The sequence below is a fragment of the Alligator sinensis genome, unplaced genomic scaffold, assembly GCF_000455745.1.
Source record: "Alligator sinensis unplaced genomic scaffold, ASM45574v1 scaffold1264_2, whole genome shotgun sequence".
In the NCBI taxonomy this organism is placed as follows: Eukaryota; Metazoa; Chordata; order Crocodylia; family Alligatoridae; genus Alligator; species Alligator sinensis.
The window spans coordinates 156,523-172,102 of record NW_005843119.1 but is presented as its reverse complement, the minus strand read 5'-3'; the positions used below and the strand labels follow the sequence as shown (position 1 = coordinate 172,102).

The window sequence follows — 15,580 nt, the reverse complement described above, 5'->3', positions numbered from 1 at the left end:
TTGGGGTCTCTGGTGCGCCAGCTGGAGGAGCTCCAGGCCACAGTCCAGAGACTGCATGCCATCAGGGACTGTGAGCAGGAGATAGACTCCTACTGCCAGGCCCTTCTCCCCTGGGAGGCAGAGGGTAGACCACAGTCCCCCTTTCATTCAATATTTCAGGAGCTAGAACTTTTCCTCACCATGTGGAAGACCTGGGCTCAATTCCTGTCGCTCAATTCAAGTGAATCAACATGAAAGGCTGAAAACACTTCACCCCAGAACACCCTGGTGGGTAGGCATGTTTTTGAGACAGGGGAATTTTATTCTTGTCCCTGAGAAATGGGTTTGAATCTTTTTCAGAAGAAGATGGAATTAAAGTGTTTTGGAAGAAACAATCTGAGTCAAATTGTTAGACAGATAAAGGCGACACAAAATAGTACATTCAGGCCTGCTGGTGTACAGAGCTTCATGCACTAGACAGTGAAGCAACAGAAACCTATTGCTGATTCTCAAGACAACAGCACATGGCAGTTCAATGTAATCAGCAAAATAAGTAATGAAATTCTTCAACACAGTGTAGAAAACTAATGTCCCAGTTTAGTGGATCAAAAGAATTGACAAAGGCTACTTCAACAAGACCCCTGGAAACAAAAGAGCTGACACGAAAAATCCCCCTGGTCCCATCCTCCCTAAAACAGAATAAGAATTCAGCCTCCTTTGCTTTCAGATCCAGCATGTCTCCACTGTATATTTTGGGCCCAGTGTCTAATATTTCTTTAGGTGAGAAAAGAGCTGGTTGGATTATAGGAATACAAATGGATTAATTTGGGGTGGATTAGACACACAGCAAAATATGTTTGTCTTGTATTAGCATAACTGTGTCATAAAAATGTAGATTCCAAGACAGAGATTATTTGTGGCATTGCTAATATGTTGTTGCTATAGCAAAAGATGTACACAATATTTACACTGTATTTGACCACATAAAACATGTCGTATACAGACACAATTTTTCATTATATGAAAAAGAGTCAGAGGGCTCTTCATGCTTCCAGTACCAGTGCTCCTGATTTTCCCTTATTTTTTACCTTTAAGAAACAAATGCAGTTTTAAACCATCATTACTGTATTTTGAACAGTTAATATTTTATATCGTGACATTGCTGCTCAGAGGTAACAGGTTTAGTTGATTACTATTTGTTTATAGTGCTGGAGAAACCTGCAATCATAGAGAACATAAAAGGATTGCAATTAGATCTATTGGTTGAGAGCTGCACCTCAGTGACCCACTGTAAAGTGCTTAGCACTATCAAAGAGATAATGCCTACTTGCAGCTGGCACATCTGTACATAATAATATGGGCTACACTGACACAGCCACTAAAGACTGCCACTACCCTCTTTAACTAGAAGCAGAAAACAGATCATGCTTTTAAAGAGTGTATCAACAAAAAACCTACTACATGTCTTCAGAATTAGCACATTCATGTTTATGAGAAGCTTTTCCTTTTTACTACTAGTTCTTCAAAGAATCAAAATAAGGACTTTAAACAAAAGGCCAGGGACACATCTCAAGGTAGCATTAGCTCCACCAATTGCAACCAGTTACAGCAGGGATGCATTTAACCCTCCCCGCCTCCTCAGCTCCTGATCTATTTATTAAACATTTCCCCAAATCAAAGCCACATGCACAAAACAGAATGCAAGTAAGGGGGATATATTTTTGTTATTGACACCAAGATAGGACAACAAGGCCACATCCCCACAAGCAGAAACGTGCAGTTTGCAGCACTTCAAAGTCTTCTGAGGCACCATGAAATGCACACAGCGCACGTGAATCTGTTTGCCACACTGCATAATTGCAGCACAGTGGCAAAATTAAATACCAGGAAGTACCGATATTTAAAAGAAAACACAGGAAAAAAAAGTGGCATGGCACACGTGACTGCAGCATGTGTTGCCAGACACAGAAGCCTGGCTAACCAGGGCCAGGCTGCACCAAGTACCCGGATTACCACCGCTGCAGCCTCAGGACCCCAGGCCCCTGGGGCCCCAGCCACCCCTACCCCACCCAGGGCAACTTGCCCTGCACCAGAGCACATGTGCGGGGCATATCCAGGAGCAACTAGCAATGGTACAAATATGTGCCACTGCCAATTGTCCCTGGGATAAGGCACATTCCCATTAGTGGGGACATGCCCCAAGGATCTACCTGTGCCTAAGCATCTCCTGCAAGGTACTGAGGTCTTGATTCAGAAAAACATGCCTGAATTGGACACAGACATAATATTTTGCTTAACCAAAAAAAAAAACCCTTCTTTCTGGGACTGTTTTTAATTTTCATCTTTAAAACGTGCAACTTTCACCAAAAAAGGAGCAAATTTTATCGCTCTATTTTCTATCTGTTCTGACTTGACATGTGTCAAACCCAAAAGTGAAGCCGGGTAGGCTGTGCCTGAGACCCACATTCTTCAGAGCACTGGGGAAAGGTATAAGCTAACCTTGATTGCTTTAGATCAGGGCTTAAATCCTCAACCTTAAACGAGCAAGAGAAATGATAACATAAAACCTGACTCCATGAAGGAAGTTGGGCTACATGGCCCAGTTCCGGCCTTATGATTCTGTGATTCTGCCTCACTCAGCCAGCTTCCACTTACTGGGGGTGGAGTTGGGGGGCAGGAATAATTTCCCTTGCTTCCTTTCTGGGCACCTTGGAATGTGAGAACAAGCCTGATTCTGATTTTCTGATTTGAGTTACACCACTGTAAAGCACTGGGCTGGCCCAAGTATGATCATGATGCAAGATCACAATCAGCCCTCATGGAGGAAATGGGTGTCTAAAATATCTGAACATGCATCTCACTGAGCCATAGTATTAGCTCAACATTCTTGTGTGCTGTATATTTGGAAATGATCCTGTGAAGTGAAGTGAAGCCCCCAAAACTAAGCCTATAACTTCTAGGCTTTGGTTTCAAAAGGGCAAACATTCTCTCAAGCAAATCCCGGGACGTCATTCTCCCCCTGTACTCGGCCTTAGTGAGGCCGCAACTGGAGTACTGTGTCCAGTTTTGGGCTCCACAATTCAAAAAGGATGTGGAGAAGCTTGAGAGAGTCCAGAGAAGAGCCACGTGCATGATCAGAGGTCAGGGAAGCAGACGATGACAGGCTGAGAGCCCTGGGGCTCTTTAGCCTGGAAAAGCGCAGGCTCAGGGGGGATCCGATGGCCACCTACAAGTTTATCAGGGGTGACCACCAGCATCTGGGGAAACGTTTGTTCACCAGAGCGCCCCAAGGGATGACGAGGTCGAATGGTCACAAACTACTTCAAGATCGTTTCAGGCTGGACATAAGGAAGAACTTCTTTACTGTCCGAGCCCCCAAGGTCTGGAACAGCCTGCCACCGGAGGTGGTTCAAGCGCCTTCATTGAACACCTTCAAGATGAAACTGGATGCTTATCTTGCTGGGATCCTATGACCCCAGCTGACTTCCTGCCCTTTGGGCGGGGGCTGGACTCGATGATCTTCCAAGGTCCCTTCCAGCCCTGATGTCTATGAAATCTCCAAAGGTTCAGGCTTCTGAGGCCTTTCTGCCTTAGCCACATTTCTGCAGCTTAGGGCCCAGACCTCTTACAAATAAGCAAGCCTGGAACAGCACATAGCGTTGACCTGCAGCACTTGCAGGCGTATGAAGGTGCTGGGATGGTACATGAAGGATGTGAAGCCACTCGCGGTGGAGTGATGTGACTCTGATAAGACTCTGAGGTCCTGGGATACAGGGGCCATGTGGTGCATGTTGTACTTCCAGCACTGCACGGTCAGTAGAGGACAGGTGATGTGACTGGGGAAGTGGTAGCAGCAGTGCTTGGAGGGGAGGGGTGGTAGGAGCAGCGCCATCAGGATTGTGAGGCCCCAGAGTTGGGATGATGGGATATAGATCTGACCAGCAGCTCCAGGAGGTAATAGCAGCAAAGGTATTGTGCTGAGTGTGAAGCCTGCAGCACTGGGTGGTTGGTGGGGCAGTGATGCATTTAGGGCCATACCTGAAGTTGTGCCAGCAGGACTGTGAGCTCACAGTGGTAATGGTAATACGACAACTGCTGTGCCACCACATGATAAGATGACTGGATCGGAGCAACACCATGGGGCTCCCTGCACTGACTAGAGGGAGCACAAGGCAATGGGGCAGTCACTACAGTGGGGGAAGGGACGGTGTGACAGGAGCCATAGCTGCACCCCAAGAGCTCACAGGGCGATTTCATGGGGTGCTGCACTCAGCATTGTGAGGTCCCTGAGGAAAGTCAAGCCTGTTACTGAGAGCAAGGCTGGGCGGCAGAGGTAGAAACCTGCAGACCCAGATAATATGCAGCTGCAACTAATTAGGTAAGGGCCTGCTGAGGAGAACAAGGGAAGATGCCTGTGGCCTGCCCAGAGGATCCCAGGGCAGGGGAGGAGAAGGAGAAGTCAAGGGGTAGGTAAGCCTGCCCATGAGCAGAGAGGGGCAGTCTGGCCTGAGCAGAGCTGGAGGAAGGGGTTCACTGCTGGGAGCAGAGATTGTGTTGGGGTTTTGCTTTAGGCTAGGCTGCGAGGCCTCGATGTGTCTGAAGGGGAGGGAAGGAGGCCACTGAAGATGCTCCACAGAGAAGCTTAGGTGAGTGTTGCCCTGGTGGGCTGCCGAAGCCTCTGAGCTGTGATCAGGCTGTTGGAGCCTGTGAGATGGTCCGGGGCAGTGCACCAGGACCACCCAGGTCTCTGGAGGCAGCTCCTGGATTTGTCAATAACAGCTAAGGTATGGCAGGAGAGGCGGGGTGGTACCCAAGTAAAGCCAGAATTGAAGGCATGGGATTAGAGTGGCCATGTGGAGGCGCCACTCCTGCTGCCAGTGGCAGATCCTGCTACATTATATAATAAGGCACTTACTTAGCTTGGGGAGATCTTTCTGCAGCTTCTTTCTACCTGCTTGGGACTTGACTACCTGGAATAATTTAATATCATCTGCGAGTTTGGAAATTAATTTGCACAAAGAAATTTCCAGGGCATTGATGAAAGTGTTGAACAAAATTGGGCCCAGCACAGATCCCTGTGGGACCCCTCTTTTGGCCTCCATCCTGAAAAAGTGGCCATTTAACCCTATACTTTGCTTCCTGTCTCTGTAGCTAGCACTTAATCCACAAAAGAACCTTTCCTCCGATCCTGTGGCAATGCAATTAAAAAAAGAAGCCTTTGAGGGACATTGTGCACCTCCAGTAGGGCCAAGGAGGTGATCCTCCCCCTCTACGCGACACTGGTCAGGCCACAGCTGGAGTACTGTGTCCAGTTCTGGGCACCCCACTTCAAGAAGGATGTGGACAACATTGAGAGGGTCCAGAGGAGGGCCACCTGCATGATCCGGGGACAGCAGGGCAGACCCTACAATGAGAGGTTACGGGACCTGAGTCTGTTCAGCCTTCACAAGAAAAGGCTGAGGGGGCACCTTGTGACTGTCTATAAACCCACTAGGGGGGACCAGAAGGGTTTGGGGGAGACCTTGTTTCCCCTAGCGCCTCCCGGGATAACAAGGAATAATGGCCACAAGTTGTTGGAGAGTAGGTTTAGATTAGACATCTGTAAGAACTACTTCACAGTTAGGGCGGCTAGGATCTGGAACCAACTTCCAAGGGAAGTGGTGCTGGCTTCTACCCTGGGGGTCTTTAAGAAGCGGCTCGATGCCTACCTGGCTGGGGTCATTTGAGCCCAGTTTTCCTCCTGCCCAGGCAGGGGGTCAGACTTGAAGATCTACAAGGTCCCTTCTGACCCTACTTCTATGATTCAATGATATGATTGTTGAATGCTTTTTGAAAGTCCAAATGTATTATATCAACTGGATCCCCCTTGTCCATGGGCAGAGAAGTATTTGCATGTGTGAAAACACTGGGGTGTGTTGATGGGATATTGGTGGGTTTCTGAGATCACTGGACAGGGGTATAAGATGCTGCATATGGTAACCACAGCATTGTGAGGTTATTGAGGACTGGGTGATGTGAATAGGTGGGTTAGTGCATTCTTGTGAGGTCACTTAAAGAGGACTGAACTGATACAGCATTGTGGTCTCCCTGCGGTTTGGGGTGATGTGATGGTTCCTGAAACAGTGTGAGAGAAATGGGATGGGATACCTCGAGGTGGTACCTGCAATAATCTCAGGTAACTGCAGCTCTTGCAGCATTGTGACATCCTAGGAAATAGGGACTGTGGTGGTCTGATGCCTACAACAAGCCAAAATCAGTGGGGATGAGGAGATGGAGCCACTTACTAGTAGGATTCTGGGGGCACTAGCATAAGGTACAAACATATTATGAGGTCATTAGAGCTTTGGTAATGAAACTGGGGTGCCATCTACAGCATTGTGCATTATCTGTTGACAGATTGTCAGTGCACTGACAGAAGGTGGTAAGTTTAGTTAGTATCTGCAGTATTGTGAGTTCACTAGGGGAAAGATGATATTTAAAGGTACTTGTAAGCGTGAGAGGTCAGTGAGAGTAAAGTGATGTTATGGGGTAGTATTTCCACCATGGCAAGGTTGCCACAGGAATATTAATGTGATATGGGTAATTCCTGCAGTATCGTGACACCACTGGAGGAGAGGCAATGTGAAATGGCACTAGCATCAATACAGTGAGGTCACTAGGGGACGTGTGACATGACAAGTGAAGTTCCCGCAGTAGTGTGAAGTCACTGGGGTAGGACAATGCAATCGGGGTGGTAGAGGCGGCATTCAGAGGCCTCTAGAGCTGGAGTAACATGACCGGAGATGTACTTGCCACAGTGGGAATTTTCTGTGGACTGAGTGTTATGATGGGCTCACTACAATAAGCACTGTGAAGTCTCAGGAGGCAAGGTAATGGGATGGTGGCTGCACCTGCTGCATTTTTGGACACAGTGTAGTTCAGTTTGAGAAATAGCAGTATGAAGCTAAGGTGGAGAAGACAGCAAATAACAGCTTGATGGGGTGGTACAAACTTCGGTGTGGGGGTCACTGAAGGCAGTGTGATACAACTGGGCTGATGTGTATAGCACTGAGTTGACTGAAAGAGTCCCCCTGTGCTGAGTGGAGAGGCAATATGGGAGGCTGGAGAACTGTGATTGTCCCTGGACAATCCCTGTTTCCTCCTAAGGTGACAGGAGGCAAATCTAATGCATTGGAAATGGCAGAGGCATAGCAAGCTCATTCAGTGCCTGGGACAGGGGAGGGGGTATGCTGTCCACTGTAGACCATGGGGGCAAGTAACGGGAAGGGAAGTCTTTACGTGCAGAGCGCCCAGGCCGACTGAAAGCAGCATTTGCTCAGACAGTAGCAGCTCCATCATGCTGCCATGCCTGGTGCCCCATTTGCTTCCACTCTTTGTCCCCGATATGATTTTGGGTGTAGAGCTACACCTGCTGTGACAAATGCCCTGGGGGGAGCACTATTCCACTTCCCCCCCCTCCCCCCCTCCCCCAGTACGCTGCTGTCTGCAGGGCTGTACAGGTGTGGCAGAGACTCCCTGAGGAGATGCTGGTGCCCAGGGCTGATGGCCTCACACACACACACACACACACACACACACACACACCCGCCTCCCCAACCCCCTTGTTACACCACTGGGAAATTGTTTCTGCATGGATATGAAGTACATGGGGTTGTATGGGAGGTATCTCCAACCGTCTGAGGGAGTAAGGTGATATGATGAGTGGAACCTGCACTAAATGGGGTGGTACCTCCTTTATTTATGAGTTGAGTAGGTGAGAGGTGTTGGACTTGGGAAGTAATTGCAGCATTGTGAAGCCCCTGGAGGTGGGGTAGTGGCATGCCTGCCCCCGTCTGATGTCTCCAGTGGCTGTGTGGGATGTCTCCAGTGGCTGTGGCTTCATAGGAGGGTTTCCTAGACCAGGGTGATGTCACTGAGGCAGAAGTATGTGCCTGGTCCTATCACAGAAGAAGTCACTGGAGGGAGAGTGATGTAAAAAGGAAGTACTAGGACTCAGTGAAGCCACCAGAGCAGGTGTTAGACTAGGAGCCTGTGCCCCTGACTCTGTCTTGCTAAGCCTTCAGCAAAACCTCCACTCAACAAGGCTTCAGCTTCTAGCAGATCCCTTTCCCTCTTCACCTCCCCTCTTCCTTAGTCTAACAAGGTCTCAGCTTGTGGTCAGGTTCCTCCCCCTCCTTCTTTCTCCCTTCCTCAAAGGGGAGGTAGCTCAGTTGGGCTGCCAAAAATACAATGAGCAGGGAGTAACAAAATCCTTGCATATTGCACTTGGAAGATAACTCAAGAGACGCCTCTCCCAGGAAGATAGTGGGTTCAGCACTAAAGGGAAAGCTCATTGTTATGCATGGTGCAATAGTGAAATAGGGTACACCTGCATGGATATCTGTAGGAACTAGTAATGTTCTTGTATAATCATTAAAATCTACTTGGTTCCTGTAATTATTCAGTGTATAAGAAAGGTATTCAAAATATAACTGTTCTGTCAGTTTCCGAGCATGTAAACCCCTGCACACTTCCCCTCTGCCAGCAGATCAAATCAGCTGGCTGGCAGGAATTAAAGGCTGTCTAATTATATTCATTGTGTCATTTCTTTGAGCTTAATAGCAATGTATGCAGCAAATGAGGAACAAAGCCAAATCGTATGGGATTGGGGCCCAGGCACTTGCAGTAGGAGCGTGATGTGACTGAGGAAGAACGTACATCAGTCGGAGGGAAATGATGGTGGGGTGAGATCTTAGGATACGTATCATCTTTTGCCACACCCAGTCTATGGCCCTTATGCTTTAAGCTGTGTAAATGTAGACTGGGAGCAGGTAGGGGAAGAAGCTTGGGGGACTAAATATAGCCCAGTCAGGGTTATGGGGGTGGGAATACCTCAGCCCCAGATTTCAGGCAAGTGGCTGAGCTTTCCCAGCCCCAAGGCTGCACTGCAAATGCATATGGGTATCGGGAAATCAAAGTTAGTCCACCTCCCCCGGTAAACTTGGATTGGATCTGTCACTTGGGTGATTTAAGCTGTCACCATCTGCCACTCAAAGGTCTGGCACATACCCAGTCACTAATTGAGCAGGGCATCCTGAAATGTAAAGATAAAGCCCCGGTCCTGGGCTGAATGACTCTGGGACAGCATTTGTCCGTATTCCCCTTGACACAGTGAAACCATGGCAACTGTCATCCCAGCATCATGTGCAGGGATCCAGGTTTTCTGTTCGCTGCTTGGGGTAGCAGAATGCAAGGGACACTATGTGTATGTATGGCCAGTAATACAGCCAAGCAGTGGTGGAGAGCAGTTCTCCTAGCTGCCTGCAGGTAAGTCTATGCAGGAAGAGGGGGGCATAGATAATATGGGAAGGTGCAGAGCAGGGGCAGATTGTGGGGAGGCCCCCACAGTGAAGGAGGTAGTGGGGCAGGGTTGGCAGCTGGGGCTTGGGGCGCGGCCCAGCTGGGGCAGTGCATGAGACCTGGGCAATAAGTAGCTGTGGGGTCTGGCCGGGAGCAGGACAGAGCCATGGGAAGTTCATCCAGGGAGCAGGCTCCCTGCTGCTGCTTGTGCTTCTAGGGAGGCAGGCATGGTGGGGGTGGCATGTGCCCCCCCAGATCTTTGTGTGGAGCACAGGCAGATGCAGGCTCAGGACTCCCCAACTTGCTTCCCTCCCCTTGGAGCCTCCATGGCCCAGCGGGAGGGACCCAGCATGGGAAGGTGGAGCAGGGCAAGGAGGCTTGGTGTCCCCTTTTTGCATTTTGAGAAGCTGGCACACTAGGAAGCTGTGGTTTGGACCTATCCTCTCATTCTGTAGGTGTCATGGGAATCTGTTCCTCTGTGCCTTGATTCCCCATCTGTCCAGTGGAGGTCCAGACTGCCAGGTCCCCAAATGCTCCGGTGTAGGAAGGGTAATGTCAGTGTTATCCTATAAAATGCCTATCTGTTCATCCCAGGGGTCTGTCTCTCCACCTGTTCCTCCCCAGGCATACTCATTCTTCACCCTGCCATCCATCTGACCCTGCAGTTGCACTCACTGAAGTAGGAAATCGGGAATTTTTTTCTGTGATCTAGACATGTCCGCCACCCCAAACTGGCATTGTTTTTAGCAAGGCTGGAAATAGTATTTATGTTTAAAGGGCATATATCTGGTGTCCTCTGGAGCCAAACAAGCTGAGTGGGCTGGTGAAGTGAAGGCTTCTAGGCTTCTGTAGCCATCAGCATACATGGGAGCAATGTGGCCAACCACTTACTTACAACGTTTGCTTCTCCAGTGCAACCAGGCTCTCATTTACTGTGGGGCCAACTTGAGGCACATTTGGCATCAGTTCAAAGCAAGCCTCACACTCCTATCTCCAGAGTTAGAGAGAGATACTTAGCAGCTTTCTAGTGTACTCCAGGCTTTTATGCAAAACTCCTTTATATGTAAAAGCCATAGGAGGGCTCTCTTCCCCTTCCAAGAAATACAGGCATATACCTGCAAACAGCCAGAATCCTAACTTCAAAAGCCGCAAAGAGATGTGGGGACCAGATAGAGGGCAAGGCTTAACATTTCTGTGAGCAACAGTGCATGCAGCTATCCATTCCCCATCCTCTTACACACACCTTTTTCCATCTACTTGGTCATCTGGCATTACCCAAATGCCTCCAGCCACAGTTGTGATCCATGCCCCATGTAGCTGATTATTCTTCATGTCAGTCTTTGAGCATTTCCACATCATCCAGGTCCCTTTATTCCTGTCTTCAATGAGTGGAGCACTTTCTCTGGCACTAACCAGAGCCCTGCTAAGCCTGTTAGATGCTACTCCTCTTTCAAATGTCAGGTTTTTATGGAGTTCATTAACTTCCCAAGAATAACCCTCCCCTGTTAGCTTTAATATAATGTTTATTCATTGCAGGAATGCAAAATAGCAAGTGAACTTAACAAGCAGATGGGATAAGTAAGGGGAGGTAAAAGAGAACTCAGTGCAACGGGTACAAGTGTATCATAGGTTAACTTTTTGGCATACAAGTAAGCTTGAGCTTCATAAGGTCACAGGTCCCAGTTACCCCTGTACTGGTGATATCTAGCTCTGAAGAGCAAACCTGGCTGTAGCTTTTTGACTGAGGAAAAACATTCCTACCACAGTTATGGTTTTGTAAAAAATGTTTCTTTTCTAGAATTTGTGTGGGTATTTTGAAACAAAAAGAAATGGTAAAGGCTGGGTTCTAACACTAAAGTGAATTGGTTATCTAAAAGCAAACTGGAATTTGTATTGTGTCGTCGGATGAAAGCTTCATTTCATTATGTTTGAAATACCAATACCTCTTTTGAGCTGAAACGTCATTTTCTTTTAGTTCAGGGGGGTTCGCTATTCATTGCCTAAAAACTGATATTTTCACTTGCTCTCTGACTAAAATTTTAATTTTGCTCTAATTTGAAAGTTTAATTCCAACATAACAGTCCTGTTTTGCTTCTAACTTGCTTTGTTATTTCTCTAGATGAAATCAAGGCTGCTACTGTCATTGCAACCTTTGTCCTTGTTTTTTACTCCCAGTCTGGTTCCAGTTTATTTTGTTCAGTCTCTAAGGTGGAGGTGCAGGCAGTGCGACCTCAGGCTCTGTGTTGTGGGTATAAGGACACTCATGGTCAAGAAAAGAACCCCGGTATGTCCAAGGGCTTCTTCAGCTTTGCCAGCTCATTCTTTATCCAGACTATGAAACGGGATACCTTTGTGTACACCTCAGGAGGGGCAGCATTATTAGGCCCCCAGGAGATGATGCCCTGGACCACCCTGTCACACACCAGGGGCCCCCCAGAATCACCCTGTAAAATAAAATCCAGATGTGAGATAATCATCTCTGACCAAATTGCTTCTCTCTTTGGCACAGTGGTGGCACTCTCCTTCCCTTTCCCAAGCCAAGCTGGCCTCAGGGTCACCTCACACCTACTGGCCAAGCCAGTGCCAGCATCACCTAACACCCATGGGTTGAGCTGGTCTCAGCACTGTCCCCTTCCTTGGCACCAGCCGGAGGCTTACCTGGAAAGATGATTTATTCCCCTTGAAATCCCCTACGCAGAGCATGGTCCTTGGATCATAATAGCAGCTGTAGTGGTCTTCACAGATGGTGTCCCCTAGGACCTGCAGATCTATTTCCAGCAGCACATTGGAGGAGTCCCCAAAAATCACATTGGTCTGGCCCCAGCCTGCCACGCCGCATACAGATCCTGGTTTCACAGCTTCCCCAGGCTGTGGCAGGCGGATGATCCCCACCTGCTCACTCAGGTTGGCCTTGTGTTCCAGCTGTCATGGAGAGAAAACCCAAGCATATGGATCAGTATGAGGGTCACCATCAGGAGCAGGGGAGATGAGATGAGACACAGGAGTCCTGTGATGAGCAGTGTGAGCTCACTGGAAGCAAGATAAAATGATGGACAGTAAATACAATGTTGTGAGGTCAGTAGGGGAAAGATGATGTGATGGGTAAGGACAGGTAACGTTATGAGGTCACTGAAGGCAAAGTGATGTGATGGGGCTCTACCTGCAGCATGGTGAGCTACTGGGAATGCAGTTATTTGACATGGACAATGCCTACATCATAGAGGTCACAGGGGGAGGAGTGATGTGATAGGGTTGCGACCTGCAGCAGTGTAAGTTTGCTAGGGGAAGGGTGCTGTGATAGATACTGTACCACCGTTGTTTTGAGGTCACTGGAGGGAGGGTAACATGGTGGGGTCATGCCTGTTGCACTGAGAGATCACTTGTGGGAGTGTCATGTGATAGGGCAGCACCTGCAGCTTTGCGTGCTCACTGGGGACAGGATGATGTGATATGAGAGGTATCAACAGCCTTGTGGAGTCATTGGAAGCAGATTTCTGTAATTAGGATGGTAGCTGTGGACATAACCTGGGGGGTTATAGTGGAAAATAAGATGGATATAAGCCAGCACTGTGCCCTTGCTGCCGGGAACGGTAACAGCATCCGGGACTGCATTGGTAGGAGCATTTCCAGCAGATGGAGGCAAGTGATTATTCCCCTCTATTTGGCACTGGTGAGGCCACATCTGGAGAACTGTGTCCAGTTTTGGGCCCCCCACTACAGAAAGGATGTGGACAAGTTTGAGAGAATCCAGTGGAGCACAACAAAGACGGTTTGGGGGCTGAAGGGGGTTCAAAAGAGGATGGAGCTGGACTGTTCTCAGCGGTGGCAGATGACAGAAAAAGGTGCAATGGTCTCAAGATGTAGCAAGGGAAGTTTAGGTAAAATGCCCTCTCACTAGGAGGTAGTAAAGCACTGAAACAGGCTACCCAGATAAATTGTGGACTCTCCATCCTTAGAGGCTTTTAAGACCCAGCTAGACGAAGACTTGGCTGGGAAGATTTAGTTGGGGATGGTCCTGCTTTGAGCAGGGAATGGACTAGATGTAACCTCTTGAGAGAATTAGGGTTAGAAGGCACCTGATTCTATGATACGATGTCACTGGGGAGGCGGAGGTCATGTAACTTGACTGAGGTTGTGCCTGCAACTGTGTGGTCACTGTGAGACTGGAGACATGATGGGGGAAGGACATGCAGCAGTGTGAGGTCCCTGGGATTGTAGTGGTGTCAACAGGGAGGAACTGGCAACATTTTGAGGTCACTGGGAGCGGGGTGGTACAAATGGGGGTGTTGCCTTCACCAGTGTGATGGAGGAAACTACCAGAAGCATTGCCAGGTCACTAAAGACAGGTTGCTTGGATTGGGGTGGTACCTACAGCACAGTGAGGTCACTGAGTAATGCATTAGGGTGATGCATTGTACTGGCATCAATGTGAGGTCACTAGAGGTGGGGTCACTTGACATGGGGTGCTGCTTGGAGGAGTGTGAGTTCACTGGGGCAGGGTGAGGAGATGGGGGTGGGAACTGCAGTACTCTGAGGTCTCAGAGGCAGGATAGGAGGATGAGGAGTGTCTGTAGCAGTTCGAGGTCACCAAGTGTGGAACGATGCAATTGGAGTGGTACCTGCAGTAGCATTATGTCCTTTTCCCTGGTCTTTTTCTTATATTTGGGATGTGGGATCTGGCGATGCACTTTGATCTCTTGCCAACTCTCTTCCTTCTTATGGATGTTGTGAGCTCCCAGCAGCACCGTGATTTGGCTGCAGGAGTCCCAAGGAGAAGATCAGAGTGTTAGTGCTGAGCAGATGAAAGGGAAAAGACCTATGTGCACCCCTCCTCCCCCACCACTTCCTGTCCCTACAAAATGGAGGCCATTTCCTATAAGGCCCCAGGGCAAGAGCAATGGCTGGTTCATTTGGGATATGGGATATTTTTTCCCTGTAGGGTGCATGGGCCTAAGCGATCATGACACTGAGGTGGGGAGAGGCAGGGGGCTGTCTGGATCAGGGCAGCAGGGAATGGCATCTGAGCCTGTATCCTCCAGGACAATTGGCACTATTCACAGCACCTTCCCAACAGCAATGGAGCCCGCCCATCCTTACTATTCACCAGGGCTCTTGTCTTCACAACACCCTGGTGCCCACCACGCCTCTGACCAGGTTGCCCCTCTCTTGCTGGAAGAAACAGAAAGGTATCTCTTGCACAGCTTGCACCCCACCTCTGGGTCTTACAGATGTAACCTAGGCTCCATCTTTCATCATAGTCAGTGGGCCAGGGCCCAGCTGGTGTACATCAGCCATGACTAGACTAGGGTCAAGATATCAGACCCCAGCTAGCATACCCCAGTGCTGCGCCTGTAATTCATGCTGCCTTTAAACCTGCCCTGGGGTTGGCAGGTGCATAGGGCAGTGCTCAGATAGGTCCAGGACAAAGCAGAGCTGCGGCCTCTGCTCTCACAGCCCCCGTGTGTTAATGCTCCTCTGCCATAACCTGTGAAGAAGTGAGAGTTCCCAGCCACATGCAGGGGGAAGAGGCACTTACTCTCCACTGCAATGAGCAGCTGTCAAGACAAAGTGTTCATGCACCAGGGACCCACCACACATATACTTCTTCTCACCACGTTGTCCATCCAGAAAAGCCATGTAGGGCCTGGAATGGGGCCTGGCTTCCCGTCCTCCAATGATTTTTCCTGGGGACAGAGACCACACATGCATAAAGGTCCCTAGTGCCCATCAATGAATCTCCCAACTCAAGTGACTTGTCCCAGACTACACAAGGTGTCTGTGCCAGAGAACGGAGCTGAAGGCAGAACCCCCCAGGCCAGGTCTCCTACTTGGCGTAAAGATTTGAATTGGGGTTTTCTAAGGATCCAGCATGACAAAGTAACCACCCTAAACCCTGATCTTTGTCACTGGAAGGCCTTCCCCTTGCCCCCTGGAAATACTCCTTTTGGGAGGTGGGGGAGGGTTGCCATCTTAGAACCACAATAAACCCAAATCATACACTAAAACTCAAACACCTGCTATAACATATTATAACTGTATTACAAAAATATTTTTGTCATGATTTGTGTTTGCATAGCGTATATAGAGGCGATTGTATAATTAACTCAAAAATAAATTCTTAGTTTTATATACTGTGTAGTGGGTGTGTGGTGGGGGGGTGGTAGGATGTGGGTGCGTTTGTGGGGGATTTGTGAGGGGGTATGGCTATGTTGGGGGGTTGTGTATATGTGGGGGCAGGGGGTGGGTGGGAGGGAGGTGGGGG

The 15,580-nt window shown here is 48.9% G+C and overlaps 1 protein-coding gene across 1 annotated transcript in view; it reads right to left on the bottom strand.

Annotated features, from left to right (window-relative positions):
• Positions 1-10,823: 10,823 nt before the first annotated feature.
• The window catches only part of LOC102387989 (mast cell protease 1A-like), a 7,025-nt gene continuing 2,268 nt past the window's right edge, over positions 10,824-15,580 (bottom strand). The window contains exons 2-5 of the mRNA XM_014526689.2: positions 14,855-15,002; positions 13,938-14,073; positions 11,977-12,240; positions 10,824-11,762 (exon numbers count right to left, since the gene is read on the bottom strand). Coding sequence (XP_014382175.2) covers positions 11,586-11,762; positions 11,977-12,240; positions 13,938-14,073; positions 14,855-15,002 — 725 coding nt within the window. The 3' untranslated portion in view covers positions 10,824-11,585. The remainder of the gene's footprint in view (positions 11,763-11,976; positions 12,241-13,937; positions 14,074-14,854; positions 15,003-15,580) is intronic.